General features: G+C 41.1%; 1 protein-coding gene across 1 annotated transcript in view; it reads right to left on the bottom strand.

The window, feature by feature from the left end:
• dnah1 (dynein, axonemal, heavy chain 1) overlaps positions 1 to 23,089 on the bottom strand; it is a 425,483-nt gene that overhangs the window by 118,500 nt on the left and 283,894 nt on the right. Inside the window, exons 52-56 of the mRNA XM_072582714.1 lie at positions 19,357 to 19,528; positions 19,068 to 19,259; positions 11,852 to 11,962; positions 7,043 to 7,228; positions 53 to 244 (exon numbers count right to left, since the gene is read on the bottom strand). Coding sequence (XP_072438815.1) covers positions 53 to 244; positions 7,043 to 7,228; positions 11,852 to 11,962; positions 19,068 to 19,259; positions 19,357 to 19,528 — 853 coding nt within the window. The remainder of the gene's footprint in view (positions 1 to 52; positions 245 to 7,042; positions 7,229 to 11,851; positions 11,963 to 19,067; positions 19,260 to 19,356; positions 19,529 to 23,089) is intronic.

Raw genomic sequence — 23,089 nt, 5'->3', positions numbered from 1 at the left:
GTTGCAGTTAAATTACGTTCAAGATAAAGTCAATAGACTCAACAAACAATACCTTATCATATTTGAACAAACTCTCCAAGAACTTGGCTGGGTCTTGCAAAAGTCCTTTTCCGGGTTCCCAATAGTCATCTACTTTAGTGCCTGGTTTTTCTCCTGCGACTTTCTTTGGCTTAATTCCCTTCATAATACAGACTGCTTCAATTACCAACTTCACACCGACGGGAGGGCGTTGCATGCCTCGTACCTGTTTGTATAACACAAGTAACATTATCTTCACATATCAAATCTTTTGAAAATACATTTTCATTCTTTTTCCAAAAGAGAAATACTGCATATACTGTATTAGAAATCTAAAGTGTTATGTCAGACCCAAAAAGCAAGAGGGGCTTTCACTTTGAAGTGAGTCAGATTTTCCTAATTGGGTTCCTCTCAGCTCATTATGAATATACGCATAGGTATACTACCAAATTTTATGAGCAGGAAGATCTGAAGCCCACTGGAATCTTCTGTACTCCAATGTCCGGGTGCTATATTTAAAGGTACCCCAGACAGCACTTCACTCTCTGCAACCCAGGAGCATCACAACCTTTGCTCATCATTTAACTCACCCCTGGAGATGTCAGAGACCATCCGTTAGTTTTTCTCCTAAGGAGACCCATTAGAGAAGGGAAGTTCCTTTTCCTCAGGAATATAACAAGAGGCTATCTCAAATTATGAAGGCTGTCTGCACAAACATGTCTGTGGAAGACAGTGCCAATGGGTCGCTCAAGAGAGCCTGGCTTCAGTACCTCAAGAGGACGAATGATCTGCTATGCTTTGCCAGGTTATACACCATTATTTACTCAATGCTTAGTGCTCCTACGTGTGAGAATTAACGTTGTAAGTTTGCTATTGCTCACAGCTGGATAACAGAAGGTTGGGTACCAGGTACTTCCAACAGACATCTCAAGTGGAATCAATGTCTGTCAAATATTTGCAGCTACAAATGTAGCACTAATGGCACACTCTCAAACTCTGCCAGGATTCACACTTAAATCATTACAGAAGCTACAACACTTGGCAGGATCACAAACCATCAGCATAATGACCTTTCAGCACAACTAGAAGAACATACACTGTATATATGATAGTTTTTCACAAAAAAAAACTTGCATGGAAGAGGACACATGTACAGAAAGTGACCTTTTGAGTTGTGTCCCCTTTGAGTTCAGCCCCTCTTGCCTGCCTTGGTCAGGTTTGTTGGTGTCAGCCAGTGTGGTTCCCTTGCTTGTGCAGGCTTGTTAGCCTAGTCAGGATTCACCCTTAAAGCTGTATGTGCTTCATATCAGCAAGCTGGACTGCATAGGACTGAAACTTATCATGAGCTGGTTAACACGGACAATCTTCATCCTTCACCACTAAGCTTTTGTGCAATGAAACTGGTTGGCTATGAAGTCACCAAGTAACCGAATATTTTGTACTCACAGGATAAAAACTGAAGGAACTGTGGATGCTGTAAATCAGAAACAAAATCAGAAGTTGCTAGATAAGTTCAGCATGTCTTGCAGCATTTATGAATAAAAATCAAAATTAATGTTTTGGGTCCGGTGACCTTTTCACAGAACCCTTCTGAGGAAGGGTTACCAGACCCAAAACATTAACTTTGATTTCTCTTCACTGATGCTGCCAGACCTGCTGAGCTTTTCCAGCAACTTCTGTTTTTGTACTCACTGGAGATGAAGGAAGCAATCTACCCAATCAGATTCATGCCTTATATCTCCATTCCAATTTGTGAACAGACATGTTACTCCCTTTTGGCTAACATGATTGTGCTCCTGAACTTAATTCCAGCTGGCTGGGGTATTAATGAGTATGCATGACATGCTAATAAATGTAAAACAAAGGTTGGGAAACTGATCCATCTGGAAAGTTCTGAGAATGTAATAACAGAAGTTTAACACACCATCAGGAAACTGTCTTTTTGCCTACAACCCAGTTAAGTTTCCTTGCCCATTCTTCTATCTGCTCTGGGTGATTGCGGAAAATTCTGTTTCTCTCCAGTGATGCTGCATGTCCTGCTGAGCATTTCCAGCATTTTCATTTCAATTTTAATTGGTGTTTTCATCAAGATGAAGAATGTAGTGTTGGGAAATGGAATGCTTGCAGTTTCAGTATCAATATTATGAACAATAATAACTGCAAAATAGAGCTGGTCCATTCCAAATTAATAATTTGCTTCAACTGCAACTTAAAGCCCGACTCTTCTACCATCACATTTTTCCAATCTGCAAGGTGGCCATTTTGAGAACACATTGAATAAGACTGCATTTAGTTGCTGTTTTATAACAGAATCTATTCCTGCATTGAACTGAAATGACTTGGAAATCACTGTTCCTCCAGTGTGGCTGCGTCAAAATCCTGGAACTCCCTCCCCTTTTGGGAGTAACTTCAATAGACAGACAGACATCGACCTGGACCCAATATACCGGCCACTGCAGCGGACAGCTGGAACTGACAACCGGAAGCGGCAGAGACAAGCCACTATAAATGCCGGAGGAAAGATCACAGAAGCGCTTCACAGGAGGCTCCCAAGCACTGAGGATGTCACCTAGACAGGGACGAAACGTTTGCAAGACAAATTCCCAGCTTGGCGAACAGAACCACAACAAGACAGGGATGACTTTCATTCCATCAGTCTGGACTGGAATTAAATCCAAGATCTATGTGATAAAAAATTAATATCTAAACCATGTGCCATTTGAATGCTGAATAATAAATAACTTGAACGATACGGGTAAAGTGCCACAAATTGAGTAATTGTTCTGAAGCATAGCAACAAGACTTCTCATACCTTATCAGTAATATATTTAATAAAATAATTACATACCCAAAAGGGTGTTTCAAATATCAGTCACTGATTCTATCATGATGCATTGACTGCTTTGTCTCTGTTATTGTAAAATTAATGTGAGAAACTGTGCTTTATAACGAATATGATTCTTCATGTCTAATTAAAGATCTTACAATATACAACAAGTTGAATACAATGTGTCAAACAGATAAGAAACTAGGTTAGAAATTGCAACTGTGCGACTGCAGGGAGACACATTAATAGTAAGAGCTGAGTAATTTAACAGCCTAAGTCTCCTGAAGAGGATGACAAGAGGAAAGGCATATTAAAAAAAATACATAAGAAGGTAAAAGTGTGCTGCGTTGACATAGTCTTTTTTTGTATCTTTTTCATGCAGCAAATGTAAATGTGTCTTTTTAGAGTTTAATAATTCATTAAAACATTAAAAATTATGAGCAAAGCACCTAACCTATCCACTTTAGAAATCTAAGTGGCAACATTCTTCGTTAAAATCCCCCCACAATCTCAGGTCTCAGATTTGTTGTACATACATACTACTTCAAATTGGTGAGGACTGGGAAGGAGTTTGTCAAATTTGAAGGATAACAGTAAGAAAGCATATACAGAGGAACCTTGATTATCTGGCATTCAATTATCCGAATTTCAGATTATCCGAACAAAATACTCCCAGCCATGTCATTTGGATAATTGAGGTTCCTCTGTATTGTGGATATATTACCTATTCAGTTCATCTTTGTTGTGTGAAAAAGGCATAATTCTTCATAATTCTTAAGACAGAATCAAGTTACCAAGAGGAAGAGTTGCAAGTAGCACTGACATTAATGTCATGATAATAATCCTGTGGCCTTTCTTCACAGCTCAATATTAAATAATCAGTCTTTGATCAAGAAGGGTGAAGCAACACACACCAAAGTAAAATAATCAATGTTGAACAATACAAAGATCCACGACTCTTTGACCCTTCATCAAAAGGTAGAAGGTTAGGCAAATGAATGGTGATGAATGTGGAAAATATAACCAATCATGTGCTATCCTTCTTCCTAGTATGAGAATCATATCTGGCTTGCTTTCTTTGGAATAGAGTATGAATTCTAATTGGTTAATCTTATAACTGCTTTTGGATGGTAACATCTTGGGCAGAATTTTAATGAAACTTATCTGACTACAAAATCATACTGTACCATTTGGCCCATCAAGTCTGTACCACAAAAGCTACACTAAAATTGCACTGTCCCACCTTCTAGCACAAGGTTATCTCATTTCAAGTGCTCATCTAAATAGTTTTTAAAGGTTGCGAGGCTTCCTGCCTTACCTATTATCTTAGGCATAACATTCCAGGTTCCCATCACCCTCTTTGTAAAATATTTTTTCCTCAAATCCCCTCTAAACCTCCACCTTTTACTTAAAGTTATGCCCTCCATTATTGACCCTTCAAATAAGAGAAATAGCTGTTTTGTATTCATTCTATTCATGCCCTTGCAATCTTATACAACTCAAAGGGTAAATTCAATTCAAAGGGTAATTCTTGCTGAGCCAGCTGTCAATAATTGTTGAAAAGTGTGGTGCTGGTAAAACACAGGTCAGGCAGCATCCGAGGAGCAGGGGATTCGACGTTTTGGGCATAAACCCTTCATCAGCTGTCAGTAATTGCTGTGTACTTCACTACATGATCATCAATGTCTGGCTCAGAATGCATGGAGCATTCATCTTTGCTACAAGTGTGACATTATCAAGAGGAATTTCATCATTTCAGGATTATCCTTTTCATGGTAAGGGAAAATTTCACCAAATTTTTATGTTCTGTTTGTGTGTTGAAGATGGTATTTTGGTCTTGATAACCTTGGAAAGACATTCCCTTTTGAACATGATTTATGTTCATTATTTTTCTTTGAAGACACAGACACTTTACTTTTGAACATATTCTAAACTTAACAAGAAATCAAAGCTTTAAAATATGAAAGAGAGATGTAACTTGCTACTTGTGTCATATGTTACTGCCTTCTGGAAAGACCGCCTTTTCCCCTGACCCTGTGTCTGATTTTCCTTGTCACTGCTGAGAAGACTGTAAATTCACTCAGTATTTTGTGACCCTGTTCCTACAGTCCCTGACTGGAGGTGTTGTGATCTGGCTTCTTTCCCTTTCCAGAGTGTGCTTTGAAGATCACCAGTTTTTACAATTTGTCTGGAGCTGGAATTGGAGGCCCAGTAATGAACTCAAGAGGCCTAGGCTTTGTTCTGGCACACAGAGAATCCAGGGATTTGTGGGTTGCTGTACATGTTCATCAGGAATGTGCTGCTTATATATTTGGGGATTTGGATGCAGCTGTCCAGTGTGCAGACAATCATGGGGAAAGTGTGCATTCTGTTTTGCTGGTGCACTATGCATGTGCATAGCTTACAGGGAATGTTGGTCTGAGATGTAGAATATCCTGGGGACTTATGCTTCAGTCCCATTAATTTCGGCAACATATCCTTCTTACTAATACTAATTTCCTTTAATTTCTCATTCTCATTTCAAATTTCTCTGACTCTGCCTGTAATGAACCCACATTTGTCTTAGCCAAATATTTCCTTTGTACATACCATCGAAGCTTTCATAGTTTCTTTTTAAGCTTTTGACTAGTTTACTTTCATATTCTATGGTTTTCTTTTTACATCAGTTTCATTGCTCTGTGCCAAAATCTTCCCAATCCTCGGTTTATTTCCATTTTGGGTAACTTCCTTCCCATTTAATTCATCCAAGTGCCAATTTCCAGCATGGATTCCTACCCCATAACCTCATCCCATGCCACTCCTGATAGTGATATCATCTGCCCAGCTTCTCCATTCTCCTGGGAGAAAGTGAGGACTGCAGATGTTGGAGATCAGAGCTGAAAATGTGTTGCTGGAAAAGCGCAGAAGGTCAGGTAGCATCCAAGAAGCAGGAGAATCGACGTTTCGGGCATGAGCCCTTCTTCAGGAAACATTCTCCTGGCCAAGACATAATAGCTTACTCAATAGGGACTGCGCAGAATCAGCACTGAACTCCCATTTATTTGTCGCCTTTATATATCTGCCAAAGTTCGAAAGATTTTGTTCCTATGCACTTTCAAATAGATTTCAAATTAATTGTCTTAATATTTTTCTCACTGTACAGGGCATGTTCTCCACCTATAATGCTGTTTTCCCTTTGAAAATCTGGATCTGACATGAAGGTGTCGGACTTCTATTCTGACATCTTTTGTTTCAATACTCCACATTACCTCACCCATCCTGCCTTTGAGCCTAACCATAAAGAGCTTGGATAATTCAGTCCTTTGTAACAATATTAGATACAACCTCATAGAATGCACAAGAAGAGATCAGAAAACTGGAGGAAGGGCTGATCTGATGCAAATTGATCATCGGGCACTTTAATGTACCAATGTTGAAAAGGTACACACTTCTCAGGTTAGGATAAGTTTAATTCTTCTCAGCGTAAATGGAGATCAAGAAACTTAATCTCTGGACGCTAACAAGACTATTAATAAGCCCTTTCTCATTTTGTTATGCTAGATGTAAAATAACCTGTTCTCTAGTTGGGTTCTCAACACACCATTCCAAACAAAACCTCATTCAGATGTCATGAATTTGTAGATGCAGAAAGGAGTTTGTTCTCTTGTTTGGGCAGTCTATAATCAAGGGACACAGTCTCAGAATAAGGGACAAGCCATTTCCAACTGAAATGAGGAGAAATCTCTTTACATAGAATTGAATCTTTGGAATTCTCTATTCAAGCGGGCTGTGAAAACCCAGTTATTTCTAGATATGAATAACATCAAGGAATAGGGATAGCATGGGAAAATAGTATTGATATCACTGATAACACATGATCTAGAATGGTGGAGCAGATCAGAAGGGTTGAAAGGCTTACTCCCGATCCTATGCTAATATTAATTATAAATTGTGTGCAGGCATTGGGCATTAAATAGGGATTCACATGTGCAAGTGCAAATAGATGTACTGAAATTGTGGTTATACATTATGAGCTTGCTCATAATGTATAACTTTCTAAATAAATGCTTGTAAAAATGTATAAAGATTGGCTCCAATTCTTTCACCAATTCGCTTTTTGGATTACAACAAATAACTTCACAAGACCAGATACATGATTCCTAAAACCTCCATAAAATACATAAGCCATATTGGAAGAAAAAGTGCTAAGATGTTCACCTCTGTCACATCATTTTTGTTCAGGGACTTCAGGCTGGCTAAAGCTGCATCCAAAGCAGGCAATGCCTCATCTAAGTCTTTTTGAGCATCATCAGCAATTGACTGGGCTATATTTGCCTTTGCTGAGGCCTTTGCTTCCTCTTCACTGACAGCTTTTCGCGTTTCTTCTGCGATGGCAGTATCAACCTAGAACACAAGGGAACTTTCAGCAATAATACAAAAACAAACTTTTACATGGTTCAGAATTTCAGTAAGTATACACCTTAGCTGCAACTTGACATTTCTTTCAGAATAAGTCAGTAAAGTTCTCAACATACTAATAATGACATGCAATCTATGCAATAAATCTCACTAAACTACCATTTTGTACAATGTGAAAAATTAATTAATCAGCATACAGACACATTGATATGAATACTGGCTTAATTTGAAGACATCACAATTTTAGTATAGCTATTTGCTATTGCTGTACTATTGAGATTCAGTGTGGCATTTTCATTGATTATCATTCAGATGGATTATATTGAGGAGTTTAGTTGGGCTTGGCACCTTTAAGAGTCGGGAATTCTTTCGCAGTGAATCTATGACTCTCATTGGACACTCCATTCTCTTTGTTATATGCTAAGCAACTCAGGACCACTATTGCTGGATTAAATTCATAGAACTTCCGAACAGTATTGTGAGTATAGCTACAATACATAGACTGCAGTGATTCAAGAAGGTGGTTCAGCACCCTTTCTCAAAGGCAATTAGGAAAGAATCAGAGAATCTTTACAATGCAGAAAGAGGCCATCCTGCCCATCAAGTCTGCACCAGTCTTCTGAAGAGTATCCCACAGTCTAAGAATAAGTGGTAAGCCATTCAGCACTGAGATGAGGAAGGATTTCTTCACTTATAGACATGTGAACCTGTGGAATTCTCTCCATCAGGGAGCTGCTGGGGCCAGTTCATTAGACAAATTCAACAGAGAGCTGGATAGGGCACTTGCGGCTGCAATTTCATAATCAGCCATGATCATATTGAATAGTGGTGCAGGCTTTAAGGGCCAAATGGTCTACACCTGTACTTATTTTTTATGCATCTATCCTCGTAACCCCAAACTTACCATGGCTAATCCACATAGCCTGCATATCACTGGACAACACGGACAACCTAGGATGGCCAGTCCACCTAATCTGCACATCTTTGAAATTTGCGAAGAAACTGAAGGATCTGATTGAAACTCGCACAGATGCGGAGAGATTGTGCAAACTCTATACAGACTGTCAGCCAAGGCTAGAAGTGAACCCATGTCCATGGCACTGAGAGGCAGCAGTGCTAACCACTGAGCCACCATGCTACACTTGCTCCACCTTAACAGCAATGCCTACATTCTATGAAAGAATAATAAGTTTATAATACATCTGTTGCCATCTTTTCATTAGTCTTAAGGTGCCTGGCATCTTTTTAGCCAGGCATGAATACATTTAAATAAGAATCCAGTGATCTCCAAAGCCATTTTAAGTGTCTAGTGAGTGAAATGTCTACCAGGATACAGATTCGTAAATGTAAAATTTGGTGTGCAGTAAGCAGAGGTCCTTTGAGTTAAGGTAAAAGTTTATTCTGGGGGGCCAAATGCTGCTCCTTTATTTTTCCTCCAATTCCATGATCGCAGAAATCCTTAGGTTACCATGTTGCTAGTTAGAGTGGCCACCTCTCTGCCTGACAATGTGAGAGTTCAAATTCAGAGAGAAGCAGTAGAGCAGCCATTTGGAGCAGGGAATATATTGGCTGTAGATTAATGACGCTTGATCCTTGAAAAGGGCTGAGCATCGTAACATCTCCATCTCTGCCTCAGCTCATTACCTCCAGAGTCGACCCTTTCAATGTTTTCCTGGCCAACATCAAAACTTTCATACTCTTTAAACTTAATTTCATACAAAACTGCTGCTGGTATCCTGACATGCAGTAAATTCTGTTCATCTATAACCCCTTTACTTGCTCACCTCCATTGTCCCTAGTCTACTCAGGCCAAGAGTTTAAAGTCCTCACTTTTGTATTGAAATCTCTCCATAGCCTTGCCTCTCTTAACCTCTGCAACCCTCCAAGAAATCTGTTCTCCTATTCGGACTCTTCACATCCAGGTTTTAGCCTGTCAACAATGGTAGCCACAGGCTCATCTGCTGAAGTGTAAACAACTCCAACCTTTCTCTCTTCCATTACAAATATCCTTAAGGCATATCCATTTGATTATTTGGCTTTGATCACTATTATGGAGTTTATAGAGAAATAGTATCAGGTCTTGAGGGAATGTGGGGTGTAAGGAGTCGGGAAGGTGTAGCTGAGTGGTGGTGTGTAGTAACTGGCAGTGTCAGTTTAACAGTTATCCAGGAGTCAGATTACATCTTTAATTGCCTAACTTTCCCTGGGTAACTAGCTACGAAATTGCAATGAATACTCCAAGTGCTCTATTTGAAACAGATACTTGTGGAGTGTTGCAGGTACAGAGGGATTGTACAAGAAAATCTTTGATTTCCCTGGGCAATTCCCTTGAAGTCTGTTATGTCTGTGATTCCACAGTTCCCAATGTGCAATTCCCACCAACACTATAGAAACCACTATCTGATCATCAGAAAATCCAGGTCAACATTTCCCTAAGTGGATAGGTTTATACTTTGTTTATAGTGATTCCTGTGACACCATATACATATTAGGAGTTGGTTAGCTCAGTTGGCTGAATGGCTGGTTCGTAGTGCGGCATGCTATCAACTGCGCAGATTTAATTCCTGTACTTGCTGACACCACCATGGATGTCCTACCTCCTCAACCTTGTCTGAGGTTTGGTGGTTAGAACCACGATCAGTTATGTCTATTTAATGAGAGAGTGAGACTATAGTGACTTTATATAACATACATCTTTTATTAGAGGAAAGTCATTACCAATCCAAAGAAATACAAATTGGGGATATCTAAAAGCTGGAAAAGAGGTGGACTTACATTAATCTCTCACAGAACAAGAGGAAGGTATGATTGAATGTCAATTGTGATAAAAATTAGGGAGATTGTACAATGGACATAATTTGAAAGAACAAAGAGATCCCTGAGGGTTCTGGCCTTGGAAAAGTTACAGATATAGGACGGGTAAGATATGAGGGGATATAAACTTAAGGATGAGATTTTAATTTTAATTTTTGGAGAACCAGGATCAAACATAAATCATTGAGGACAAGAATGATGGATCATAAGATATGTTGTTGGATAAGAAAAAGGCAACATAGTTTTTGATTATTCCCCAATTAGGGGCGGCACGGTGGCAAAGTGGTTAGCACTGCTGTCTCACAGCGCCAGGGACCTGGGTTCAATTCCCGCCTCAGGCGACTGACTGTGTGGAGTTTACACCTTCTCCCCGTGTCTGCGTGGGTTTTCTCCGGGTGCTCCGGTTTCCTCCCACAGTCCAAAAATGTGCAGGTCAGGTGAATTGGCCATGCTAAATTGCCCGTAGTGTTAGGCAATGGGTGGCATGGGTGGGGTAAATGTAGGGGCATGGGTGGGTTGCGCTTCGGTGGGTCGGTGTGGACTTGTTGGGCCGAAAGGCCTGTTTCCACACTGTAATGTAATGTAATGTAATCTAATCAAACTCTCCCGGGATGGTGGTAGGAACCGTGGCCACAGGCTTAAAGTTCTCCTAAAATCAAAAAGAACTACGTATGGTGAAAATGGAAACTTCCATTTTCCTCCCAGTTTTGGTTCCATTGTGGGACAAACTGTGTCTTTTATGTTCTTATTCCCAATATTAAATTATTTAACTGTTAACCACATTAATTTCATTGCAGGCTGCATATATGCAATTCACTCTGCTGATTGTAGGCACAGTACTTACACTCCATCAAACAGTAACCAAACTATTCACTTAACTCTTGTATACTTGATGTGGAGATGCTGGTGTTGGACGGGGGTGTACAAAGTTAAAAGTCACACAACACCAGGTTATAGTCCAACAGATTTAATTGGAAGCACACTAGCTTTTGGAGCGCCATTCCTTCACAACCACCTGATGAAGTAGCGGTGCTCCGAAAGCTCGTGTGCTTCCAGTTAAACCTGTTGGACCATAACCTGGTGTTGTGTGATTTTTAACTCTTCTATACTGGTTTACTGCACTGTCCAAACAGAGATTTGGGCTGACTGTTACTCAAACAGAGGGCTGCCTGCTAAGGGTGTGGAATTGGTCAGACACTACCCATTGGCAATCAATGGTCTTGTCAATACATTGTGCATTATTATGCTGACTGCAAAGGCAGTACTGTTAGGCTATGAGCAAAATTGGCAATAGGAACTATAATACTACCAGTCAGATGAAAAATAAAACAAAACTACAAATGTTAGGAAAAATTCTGGAAATGCAGAATACGCAAAAAGATTTTATGCAATCAAGATTATGAATCAATTGGTGTTTAAATAAATATCACATCAATTGAAAATGACTTTGTAAAGAGCAATTGGTGTCTATCGTTTCCTTAGCTGGTGGTGATTACCTGTGGAGGTTGAGAGCAATTTTCCAGGTATGCTTCTTTTATTGGCCCTAGGGCTTCTTCCTTATCCCAGGGATTATTATATGGCTACAGGAAAATGTTTCATCATAATCCTTCAGACATAATACTGTGGAGCAGGATCAATAGAAAAACAGGCCTTTAGCTGCCTGTCACTTTTGCATTCATTTATATTAAGCTTTTTGGAAATACAACCCTCGTCAACAAAGGATATTTTTCTGCAATACAGTAAATTTCTGATCCAACTTTAGTGCATATCCACCAAATATTAAATGTACTGCACCTTTATTTTTTCCATTGTTGTTATAGTATCTTGGGCTGCCTCTTCTAGAAGGGGTCTCATGGATTCCAACTCTTCCTGCATTTTAGCCACATCCTCTGCAGTGCGCAGAAGCTACAGCACAAAAAAAGGAAAGATTCAGTAAAACTTTCACTGAATGACATTTAGATCTAGAAATGTGTCAGCATGAGCTGTCACTATGTTGAATGCTTTAGAGTTGAAATGAGCAATTTTACTTAACAATGAAATAGCCACAAATTTTGAGTATTTCTAAAAATATATACACTTTGTTGATGTTTTTCATCTTGTACTCATCAGGCCATTTTGCAAGAACACAAATTTAATGGGTAAACCATTAAATTATATGGCTACAGGAAAATGTTTCATCATAATCCTACACGGCAATGTCTCCACCAATCAGAATCCACTTGGCAAGTAATCAGCATTCTCCTCTCATGCATTATAAATGTTTGTTCCCCCATGAATTTACATTTGTGAAATATTTTATGAGTGCAAGACAAATGCTTTGATCAATGTGATTTTTTTCAGCAATATTTGAGTTCAGTACAATCAAATTGGGATGGGCTTCAGTTCATGGGGCACTGGCACCAGTACTGCAGCAGAAGGGAGTTGTTCTGGTGTGTCAGGCTCCTTGTGAATTAAACGGCTTTAAACTAATTAGAGGAGAGGAGAGGAGAGGTTGGGAGAGGGAAATGTAGTCTTACAAAACAACAGGATATGGAATTAATGCAGGGAAGCTATATGGATAATGAACACGGAGTGAGAAAGGAATGGCAGAGCGTACAAATATAGAAAAACAGCAGTAAATAGGATCAAAAGTGGAAATAGTGGTAAAAACATAGAGTTAATGAGTTTTTACTTGGACGCATAAAGCATTTGACAGAATAAATTAACTAAGGGCACCAAAAGGTTAATGTGTATAATCTTATAACCATTAAGACATATAGTTGCAAGGATCAGCAAGCTTTGCACCATCAGGATGGAGAGATCACATCTGATGTGAGACATAGCTAAGTTAGCGTATAGTTCGGGGGCTTTAGAGGCAGATTAACAATTTGGTGCAGAAGGTAAGAGGTGCATTTTGGTAGATAGTTTGTAAAGTCTTTATAAGGATCAGGGGTCTGGCATGAAACAAAGAGTGACGTCACAGGAAAACGTACATTAATTGGTTGGTAATAGCGGCTAACTTGACTATCTATTATAGGTTGCTTTCAGATTGAAGGTTAATACGAGAAACATATGAGATGCAGGGTAAGGTGATATGTTGCATGATATAGGAGTTGTTGAATCCCATTGTGGGAGTATGAGTAGCATGGGGCTAAATTACAAAGCAGAACCAAAAGGTAAAGAGCTCCAGATTACTACATGAGCCATGAACTAATTGGCAGAGAATCTACAATATTAAAGAGGTAAAACACATGGCTCAAAAATTGGTGCAGGAGAAATGGGTTCAAGTTCATGGGGCCGAAAGAACTGTGGATTCTGTAAATCAGAAACAAATCAGAAATTACTGCAAAAGTTCAACAGGTCTAGAAACATCTGCGGAGAGAAATCAGAGTTAACTTTTTGGGTCACTTGACCTGAAACGTTAACTCTGATTTCTCTCCGCAGATCTTTCTAGACCTGTTGAGCTTTTCCAGCAATTTTTATTTTTGTTTTGAATTCATGGTACATTGGCACTAGTACTAAGGAAGGAGGAAGCTGTTCCAATGGGATAGGTTCCACCTGAATCATGCAGAGTTCTCATTGATGGTAGAGCTTTTAAGCTAAATATTTTCAGGGGTGTCAGTGTTCAATTGCACAGAAAAATTATTAAATCTAATGAAAGAACGTAAGATTGCAGGTTAGTGATGGGGTTGGTTGTTACAGAAAATTGAAAGAAGGAACATAATGTAACATTGTACCAAGGAACCATAAAAGTATAGGGAAACACAATAATAGAACAAATATCTTGATACTTGAAGCATTTGGAATAAGTTACTCAAACTGATGGTCCAAGTTACGGAAAATGATTACACAGAAATCAAAAATGTGAACTTAACATGCAGGGATATTTGACCTTTCAGAGATATAGGAGCGATGGAAAAATTGTGGGAGATGACCTAGGCTTGGTTGATGTAGAGTGCATTTGGACAGAAATAAGAAGACATTGATGGTAATATTGTACAGACCTCCAAACAGTAGCCACTCTGTAGGATAGGCTATAAATCAACAAACTATAGGAGCACACAAAAACAACAGAGCAATAATTATGGATGACTTAAGTATTCATGTAGATTGGGTTAATTCAATTAGAAAGGGTAACAATAATAACTAATTCATGGAGAAACGTTAAGCAAAAAAAAAAGAACTGCAGATGCTAGAAATCAGAAACAAAAACAGAAATTGCTGGGAAAATTGAGCAGTTCTGAAAGCATCTGTTGAGAAAAAGGAGAGTTAACATTTCAGGTTCAGTTCTAAAGAAGAGGCGCTGCTTTCTGTCCCTAGGTACTACTAGAACTGCTGAGTTTCCCCAGCAAATTCTGTTTTTGTTTGTGTTAATTCATAGAGTTTCTTACAGCAACATGTCCTGGAGCTAACTAGGATTCAGGCTACTTTGGATCTGCTAATGGGTAATGAGGCAGGTTTAATAATTTACCTCAGTAAAAGATCCCCTAGGAAGTACTAACCACAACATAGAGTTATAGAGTCATAGAGATGAACAGTACAGAAACAGATCCTTCGGTACAACTCATCCATGCCAACCAGATATCCCAACCCAATCTAGTCCCACCTGCCAGCACCCGGCCCATATCCCTCGAAACCCTTCCTCTTCGTATACCCATCCAAATGCCTTTTAAATGTTGCAGTTGTACCAGCCTACACCACTTCCTCTGGCAGCCCATTCCACACACGCATCACCCTCTGTGTGAAAAAGTTGCCCCTTAGGTCTCTTTTATATCGTTCCCTCTCACCCTAAACCTATGCCTTCTAGTTCTGGAGTTTCCCACCCCAAGGAAAAGACCTTGTCTATTTACCCTATCCAAGCAGCTCATGATTTTATAAACCTCGATGAGATCATCCCTCAGCCTCCGACGCTCCAGGAAAACAGTGCTAGCCTATTCAACCTCTCCCCATAAAGCTCAAATCTTCCAACCCTGGCAACATTCTTATACATCTTTTCTGAACCGTTTCAAGTTTCACAACATCCTTCCTATTGAAAGGAGACCAGAATTGCATGAAATATTCCAAAAGTTGTCTAATCAATGTCTTGTACAGCCGCAACATGACTTCCCAACTCCTGTACTCAATATTCTGACTAATAAAAGAAAGCTACCAAAAGCATTCCTCACATTCTGTCTTCCTGCATCTCTTCTTTCAAGGAGCAATGAACCTGCACTCCAAGGTCTCTTTGTTCAGCAACACTCCCTAGGACCTTACCGTAAGTCCTGCTAAGATTTGCTTTCCCAAAATGCAGCACCTTACATTTATCTGTCACTCCTCAGGCCATTGGCCCATCTGATCAAAGACCCCTTTGTAATTCGAGGTAAAATTCTTCACTCTCTACTATACCTCCAATTTTGGTGTCATCTGCAAACTTACTAACTATACCTCATGCTCATATCCAAATCATTTTTATAAAACGAAAAGTAGTGAACCCAGCACAGATCCTTGTGGCACTCCACTGGTCACAGGCCTCCAATCTGAAAAACAACCCTCCACCACCATCCTTTGTCTTCTACCTTTGAGCCAGTTCTGTATCCAAATGGCTGGTACTCCCTGCATTCCATGAGATCTAACCTTGCTAACCAGTCTCCCATGGGGAACCTAGTTGAACGCCTTACTTAAGTCTAATACAGATCACATCTACCGCTCTACCCTCATCAATCCTCTTTGTTACTTCTTCCAAAAACTCAATCAAGTTTGTGAGACATGATTTCCCATGCACAAAACCATGCTGACTATCCCTAAAAGCCTTGCCTTTCCAAATGCATGTGCATCCTGTCCCTCAGGATTCCTTCCAACAACCTGCCCACCACTGACATCAGGATTACCAGTCTATAGTTCCTTGGCTTGTCCTTACCACCTTTCTTAAATAGTGGCACCACATTAGCCAACCTCCAGTCTTCCGGCTCCTCACCTGTGACTATCGATGATACAATATCTCAGCAAGAGGCCCAGCAATCACTTCCCTAGGTTCCCATAGAATTCTAGTGTATACCTGATCATGATAGAATTTAATATTTAATTCAAGAGTGAGAAACTTGGGTTGGAAACAACTGTGTTCAACTAAATAAAGGGAATTACAATGAAACAAGGATAGAGTTAGCTGAAGTGAAGTGGGCAGATAGATTAGCAGGAATGAAAGTAAGCAAACAGTGGTAGACATTTAAGGAGTTCATGATTCACAGCAAAAATAAGGAGGAAAGATTCTAAAAGAGGGATAAACCAATTTTGGTTATTCAAGGAAGCGAAGGTAAGTCTTAAGTTGAAAGAAAACTCATACCAGGATGCAAAAGTTAGTGATAGCCGTAGAGCCCGGGATAAATTCAGGATCCAGCAAAGGATAAAAACCTAATGACCACAAGGAAAATAAACTATCGGACAAACTAGCGAGGAATATAAAAAACTGAAACGAGCTTCTTTAAATATGTAAAATGGAAAAAAGAGAGGTTAAAATGGACATAGGCCACATAGAAAATGAAGCTGGGGAGACAGTTTTGGGGAACAAAGAAATGGCAGAGGAGTTAAACAGGTATTTCACATTAGTCTTCACAGTGAAAAATACTTTGAACATACCTTTAATATGAAAGAATGCAGGGGAAGTATTAAGTACCATCACCATCACTGGTGCAGTAGTAGACTATATTGGACAAACTAATGAAGCTAAAGGCAGATGAGCTCCTGGCCCTGATGACTTGCACCCTAGGATCCTAAAAGAGGTCGCTCCTGAGATATTGGATCTATTGGTTATAGTTTTCTAAAAATCATTGGAGAGGTACTAGAGAATTATAAAACTGCTGATGTGACACCCTATTCAAATAGAGAGGAAAGCAAAAGGTAGGTAACCATTGATGTATTAGCCTAACATCTATTAATGCAAAAGCATTGGAATCAATTATGAAGGAAGCAACAGCAGAAAATTTTGAAAATCATAAGCTAATCAAGTAGAGTCAGCATGGCTTTATGAAAGGGAAATCATGTCTGAGTAACTTATTAGAATTTTTTTGAGGAAATCATAATTAGAGTGGATAGAATGGAACCAGTAGATATGTTTTATTTGGACTTTCAGAAGATATTCATGAAGGACTTCAAAAAATGTTAAATCATAAGAGCCCACAGTGTTAGAGGTAGTGGGTTGGCATGCATAGAGGTGAAAATGTGTTGCTGGAAAAGCGCAGCAGGTCAGGCAGCATCCAAGGAGCAGAAGAATCGACGTTTCGGGCATGAGCCCGAAGAAGGGCTCATGCCCAAAACGTCAATTCTCCTGCTCCTTGGATGCTGCCTGACCTGCTGCGCTTTTCCAGCAACACATTTTCAGCTCTGATCTCCAGCTTCTTCAGTCCTCACTTTCTCCTGCATGCATAGAGAATTGGTTCATGGGTAGGAAACAGCCAGTGGGGATAAGGAGATCTTTTTTATGTTGGCAACCTCAGACCAGAGGGGTTCCACAGGGATCCGTGCTGAGACTGAAAATGTTTACAATATATATTAATGACTAGGAAGAAAGAAATGAATGTACTGTCGCCAAGTTTTCAGATGACACTTGTTGTGAACTAGGACACACCACTAAAAACATTCTTAAGCAGGTAGCCCAGGCCATAATTTTGCAATTTCTTTCAGTAAGTGTACAGTGAAAATTACCCACAGTGAGTTAGCTAGGTTGTCTACCAGGTTTTAAAACAGACAAAAATTTATTCACAAAATTACACAACGAAACACAAAGAACAGAATAAAGAACCCCTACAGAACTCAGTGTATCCACACACACCAGTCCCAATAAGTAAATCCCTTAAACACTGTAAAATGAAACAAAAGCTTACTTGTCAAAGTTAGAAGGGCAGAAGGAGAGAGAGTCTAGCAGGCTGTTTCCACACCAGCCCACAGCTGAACTCCCAACTCAGTTCTGAACTAAACTGCTCAGGTAGAGAGCTGGCCACATCTCCTTGACTATTACAGGTTACTTCTAAAAACATAAAAGCTTTGGCCTAAAATCTCATCTGTTTATGTATAAACAAAAAGGCCTCTCAATACTCTTTACTCTCTGTACCAAATCAGTCTAATCGGAGCTGGGGCTGTTTATGGCCTCTCTGAAAAAAAAACAAGGACACAGTATCCTTGAGAAAAGGAACAGCTTTTAGAAAAAAGGACCAGCTTTGTGACACACTAAAATACGTGGTAAGGTAGTTTGTGAGAGGGATGCAATCAGTTTACAGAGAGATATTGATTAGTTAAATGTGTGGACAAAACATTGGCAAGTCAAGTGTAGTGTGGGAAAATGTAAAGTTGCTCATTTTGGAAGGGAGAACAAAAGAACAGAACATTTAAATGGAGAAAATCTGCAGAAAGGTGCACGGAAAGGAGCTTGATGTACTTGTGCATGAAATACAGAAAGATGGCACATAGGTGCTATTCAAGGTTGAGGTAGACTGATTGGGGAAATGGCAGGAAAATGAAGTTGAGGATTATCAGATCACCCATGATCTCATTGAATGATGGAGCAGATTCGATGGGATGAATAGCCTACTTCTTCTCCTATGTCTTATGGTCTTGCATTGTTTGTGATTAGAATTTGTCTTACACATCATGAGACTAATAATTTACCTGACTTAAAGCTCAAGGCTCACACCAGCTGTGTCATTTGACAGGGAACTCAAAGGTTCATCAGGGTTTTTGTTGTACCTGGTCTTATACATCTTCATGCAACATCCTAAATTAAAAGCATCACTTGCAGTTCTTTGATCAAGGATCTTCCATAAGGGTCCAGAAGAGGTTTGGTCTCATGCATTTTTGGGTACCCTGCTATTTGACATCCTGTAAAGCAAGCATGCTTGCTACCAACCTGCTGTGAAGAGCTAACTTAGGAGAAATGATGAAACAAGCCTCGAAACTTGCTGTTCTTTGGCAGTCTAAAAGTACCAAAACCAACCAGCAGAGTGATCAGAATTTTAATATAACATATTTAACATAACAGAATGTAACTCATTCAGGGTACCACCTTGTCCAGACCACCTTTCATCCTGTTTCTGTCTGTTCTTAGCATTTGTATCTTTATACCGATCAGCACAGAGAAGAGGCTAAGCAAGTCCAGATAGCTCTTGGGTGTGATGTAGTTGTATCTGGAAAGCTCAGCCCGATACTGCAAGGATTTCTTTGCAACTGTTTGGTGAATAGAGACACACATCTTAACCTTCAGGGAAGAAATGAAGAAAGCTCAGTTTTTCATGCAGATTTTAACAAGAAATTGTAGAGTATTATTTTTAAAATCCAAGCAATTGAAGTCTCACCAATGCAGTCATGACATCTGGCCTGGATTCTAGCTCTGGCAGCTCCCCTAGGTAAGTATTAGCAACAGACATAAGTGCTTCAGTTGGCCATTCATTAAACCAATCAATGGTACAACAATTCACAAGAGATGGGAACTGGCGCAGACGAGCCCTGAATACTTCTCCAATTGGACTGGGGGCATGAAAACATAGCAGGTTCTGATGAGAATTACTCACAAAAATATCACAAGTAACCTTTAATCATGCAGTGTTTAGTTAATGAACAATCATGGAGTGTGATTTAACCAAATTGTAGATTTGATAGGCAACTTTGAAAACCTTCTTGTTTTCTAACTTAGCTTAACGTCAATACTTACAGAGGTAAAACTCAACCACAACTTAATACTGCTTGACAGAGAAACATTCTTAGGTGCACCAAAGGGATTGCAATGGTTCAAGACATAGTTCACTGCCACCTTCTCAAAGACAGCTCATCTCACATCCCATGAAAGAATAAAAAGAACAAAATAATGAGAGAGAAACCTTCAACTCATTTAAAAAAAGACATGGATTTGCACCTGAAAAGCTGTATCCTGCAAGACAGCAGGTGGCGGCAAGTGGCATTTGAATGTGCAATTACTTTATTCAGCCATTCCAGATAGGTGTGCTAGGTTGTCTCAGTCTGTGCTGTTTTTCTGGTTCTATGGTGCCTTGGGCAGTTACTCTCATCTCATTTTTGGAATTGAGGTCTTTGGTTCATGTTTCGACCTAGGCTATGATTCATCCCAGCAAAACTTAATTGAGCATAAGTGAACAGAATATTGGTGATATTGATTGGCATAGTAACTGTTTGGATTAGTGGTGCTGGAAGAGCACAGCAGTTCAGGCAGCATCCAACGAGCAGCGAAATCGATGTTTCAGGCAAAAGCCCTTCATCAAGAATAAAGGCAGTGAGCCTGAAGCATGGAGAGATAAGCTAGAGGAGGGTGGGGGTGGGGAGAGAGTAGCATAGAGTACAATGGGTGAGTGGGGGAGGAGATGAAGGTGATAGGTCAAGGAGGAGAGGGTGGAGTGGATAGGTGGAAAAGAAGATAAGCAGGTCGGACAAGTCAAGGAGACAGTAACTGAGCTGGAAGTTTGAAACTAGGATGAGGTGGGGGAAGGGGAAATGAGAAAGCTGTTGAAGTCCACATTGATGCCCTGGGGTTGAAGTGTTCCAAGGTGGAAGATGAGGCGTTCTTCCTCCAGGCGTCTGGTGGTGAGGGAGCGGCGGTGAAGGAGGCCTAGGACCTCCATGTCCTCGGCAGAGTGGGAGGGGGAGTTGAAATGTTGGGCCACGGGGTGGTTTGGTTGATTGGTGTGGGTGTCCCGGAGATGTTCCCTAAAGCGCTCTGCTAGGAGGCACCCAGTCTCCCCAATGTAGAGGAGACCACATCGGGAGCAACGGATACAATAAATGATATTGGTGGATGTGCAGGTGAAACTTTGATGGATGTGGAAGGCTCCTTTAGGGCCTTGGATAGAGGTGAGGGAGGAGGTGTGGGCACAGGTTTTACAGTTCCTGCGGTGGCAGGGGAAAGTGCCAGAATGGGAGGGTGGGTTGTAGGGGGGTGTGGACCTGACCAGGTAGTCACGGAGGGAACGGTCTTTGCGGAAGGCGGAAAGGGGTGGGGAGGGAAATATATCCCTGGTGGTGGGGTCTTTTTGGAGGTGGCGGAAATGTCGGTGGATGATTTGGTTGATGTGAAGGTTTGTAGGGTGGAAGGTGAGCACCAGGGGCGTTCTGTCCTTGTTACGGTTGGAGGGGTGGGGTCTGAGGGCGGAGGTGCGGGATGTGGACGAGATGCGTTGGAGGGCATCTTTAACCACGTGGGAAGGGAAATTGCGGTCTCTAAAGAAGGAGGTCATCTGGTGTGTCCTATGGTGGAACTGGTCCTCCTGGGAGCAGATACGGCGGAGGCGGAGAAATTGGGAATACGGGATGGCATTTTTGCAAGAGAAGTGGTGGAGGCTGGTACAATTGCAACATTTAAGAGGCATTTGGATGGGTATATGAATAGGAAGGGTTTGGAGGGATATGGGCCGGGTGCTGGCAGGTGGGACTAGATTGGGTTGGGATATCTGGTCGGCCTGGACGGGTTGGACCGAAGGGTCTGATTCCATGCTGTACATCACTATGACTCTATAAGATAGGGTGGGAAGAGGTGTAATCCAGGTAGCTATGGGAGTCAGTGGGTTTGTAAAAAATGTCAGTGTCAAGTCGGTCGTCACTAATGGAGATGGAGAGGTCCAGGAAGGGGAGCGAGGTGTCAGAGATAGTCCAGGTAAATTTAAGGTCAGGGTGGAATGTGTTGGTGAAGTTGATGAATTGCTCAACCTCCTCGCGGGAGCACGAGGTGGCGCCAATGCAGTCATCAATGTAGCGGAGGAAGAGGTGGGGAGTGGTGCCGGTGTAATTACGGAAGATCAACTGTTCTACATAGCCAACAAAGAGACAGGCATAGCTGGGGCCCATACGTGTGCCCATGGCTACGCCTTTGGTCTGGAGGAAGTGGGAGGATTCAAAGGAGAAATTGTTAAGGGTGAGGACCAGTTCGGCCAAACGAATGAGAGTGTCAGTGGAAGGGTACTGTTGGGGACGTCTGGAGAGGAAAAAACGGAGGGCTTGGAGGCCCTGGTCATGGCGAATGGAGGTGTAGAGGGATTGGATATCCATGGTGAAGATAAGGCGTTGGGGGCCAGGGAAACGGAAGTCTTGGAGGAGGTGGAGGGCGTGGGTGGTGTCTCGAACGTATGTGGGGAGTTCCTGGACTAGGGGGGATAGGACAGTGTCAAGGTAGGTAGAGATGAGTTCAGTGGGGCAGGAGCATGCTGAGACAATGGGTCGGCCAGGGTGGTCAGGCTTGTGGATCTTGGGAAGGAGGTAGAACCGGGCAGTGCGGGGTTCCCGGACTATGAGGTTGGAAGCTGTGGGTGGGAGATCTCCTGAGGTGATGAGGTTCTGTATGGTCTGGGAGATGATGGTTTGGTGATGGGGGGTGGGGTCATGGTCGAGCGAGCAGTAGGAAGAGGTGTCCTCAAGTTGGTGTTTGGCTTCAGCGGTGTAGAGGTCAGTGCGCCAGACTACCACTGCGCCCCCTTTATCCGCTGACTTGATGGTGAGGTTGGGATTGGAGCAGAGGGATTGGAGGGCTGCGCGTTGTGAGGGTGAGAGGTTGGAGTGGGGGAGGGGGGACGACAGGTTGAGGCGGTTACCATAGTAATTGTTTGGTTTGGATTTGCCCTGCATTTTGTGGACAATTTTGAACTTTGTCAATTAGATGCAAGTATTGTCCTTATACTGAAACAGTTTGACTTTGGGTCTGGCTAGTTCCTTTGCAGCCTTGATCTGTCATGTCAGGGACCTCAAGAAGAGGTAAAAATGAATCATCTAATCAACACATCTGTCTGAAGATGATTGCAAGAGCTTTAATTTTGCCTTTTGCACTAACTTGCTGGGTTCTGCCATTAATAAGGAGAATATTCATGGAGTTTCTTCCTTCATTTAATTGTTCAATTGTCAACCACCACTCATAACTAGATATTGCAGGACTGAAGAGTTATGATCTGATTTTTTTTTATTTTGGGATCACTTAGCTCTGTCTATAACAACCTGCTTCTGCTGTTTAACAAACAGAGTCATAGAGATGTACAGCATGGAAACAGACCCTTCGGTCAAACTCTTCCATGTTGACCAGATAACCTAACATAATCT

The sequence above is a fragment of the Chiloscyllium punctatum genome, chromosome 12 (genome assembly GCF_047496795.1).
Source record: "Chiloscyllium punctatum isolate Juve2018m chromosome 12, sChiPun1.3, whole genome shotgun sequence".
Classification (NCBI taxonomy): Eukaryota; Metazoa; Chordata; class Chondrichthyes; order Orectolobiformes; family Hemiscylliidae; genus Chiloscyllium; species Chiloscyllium punctatum.
Note: the sequence above shows the minus strand (reverse complement) of the source record. Positions and strands in the feature narration are given on the sequence as shown.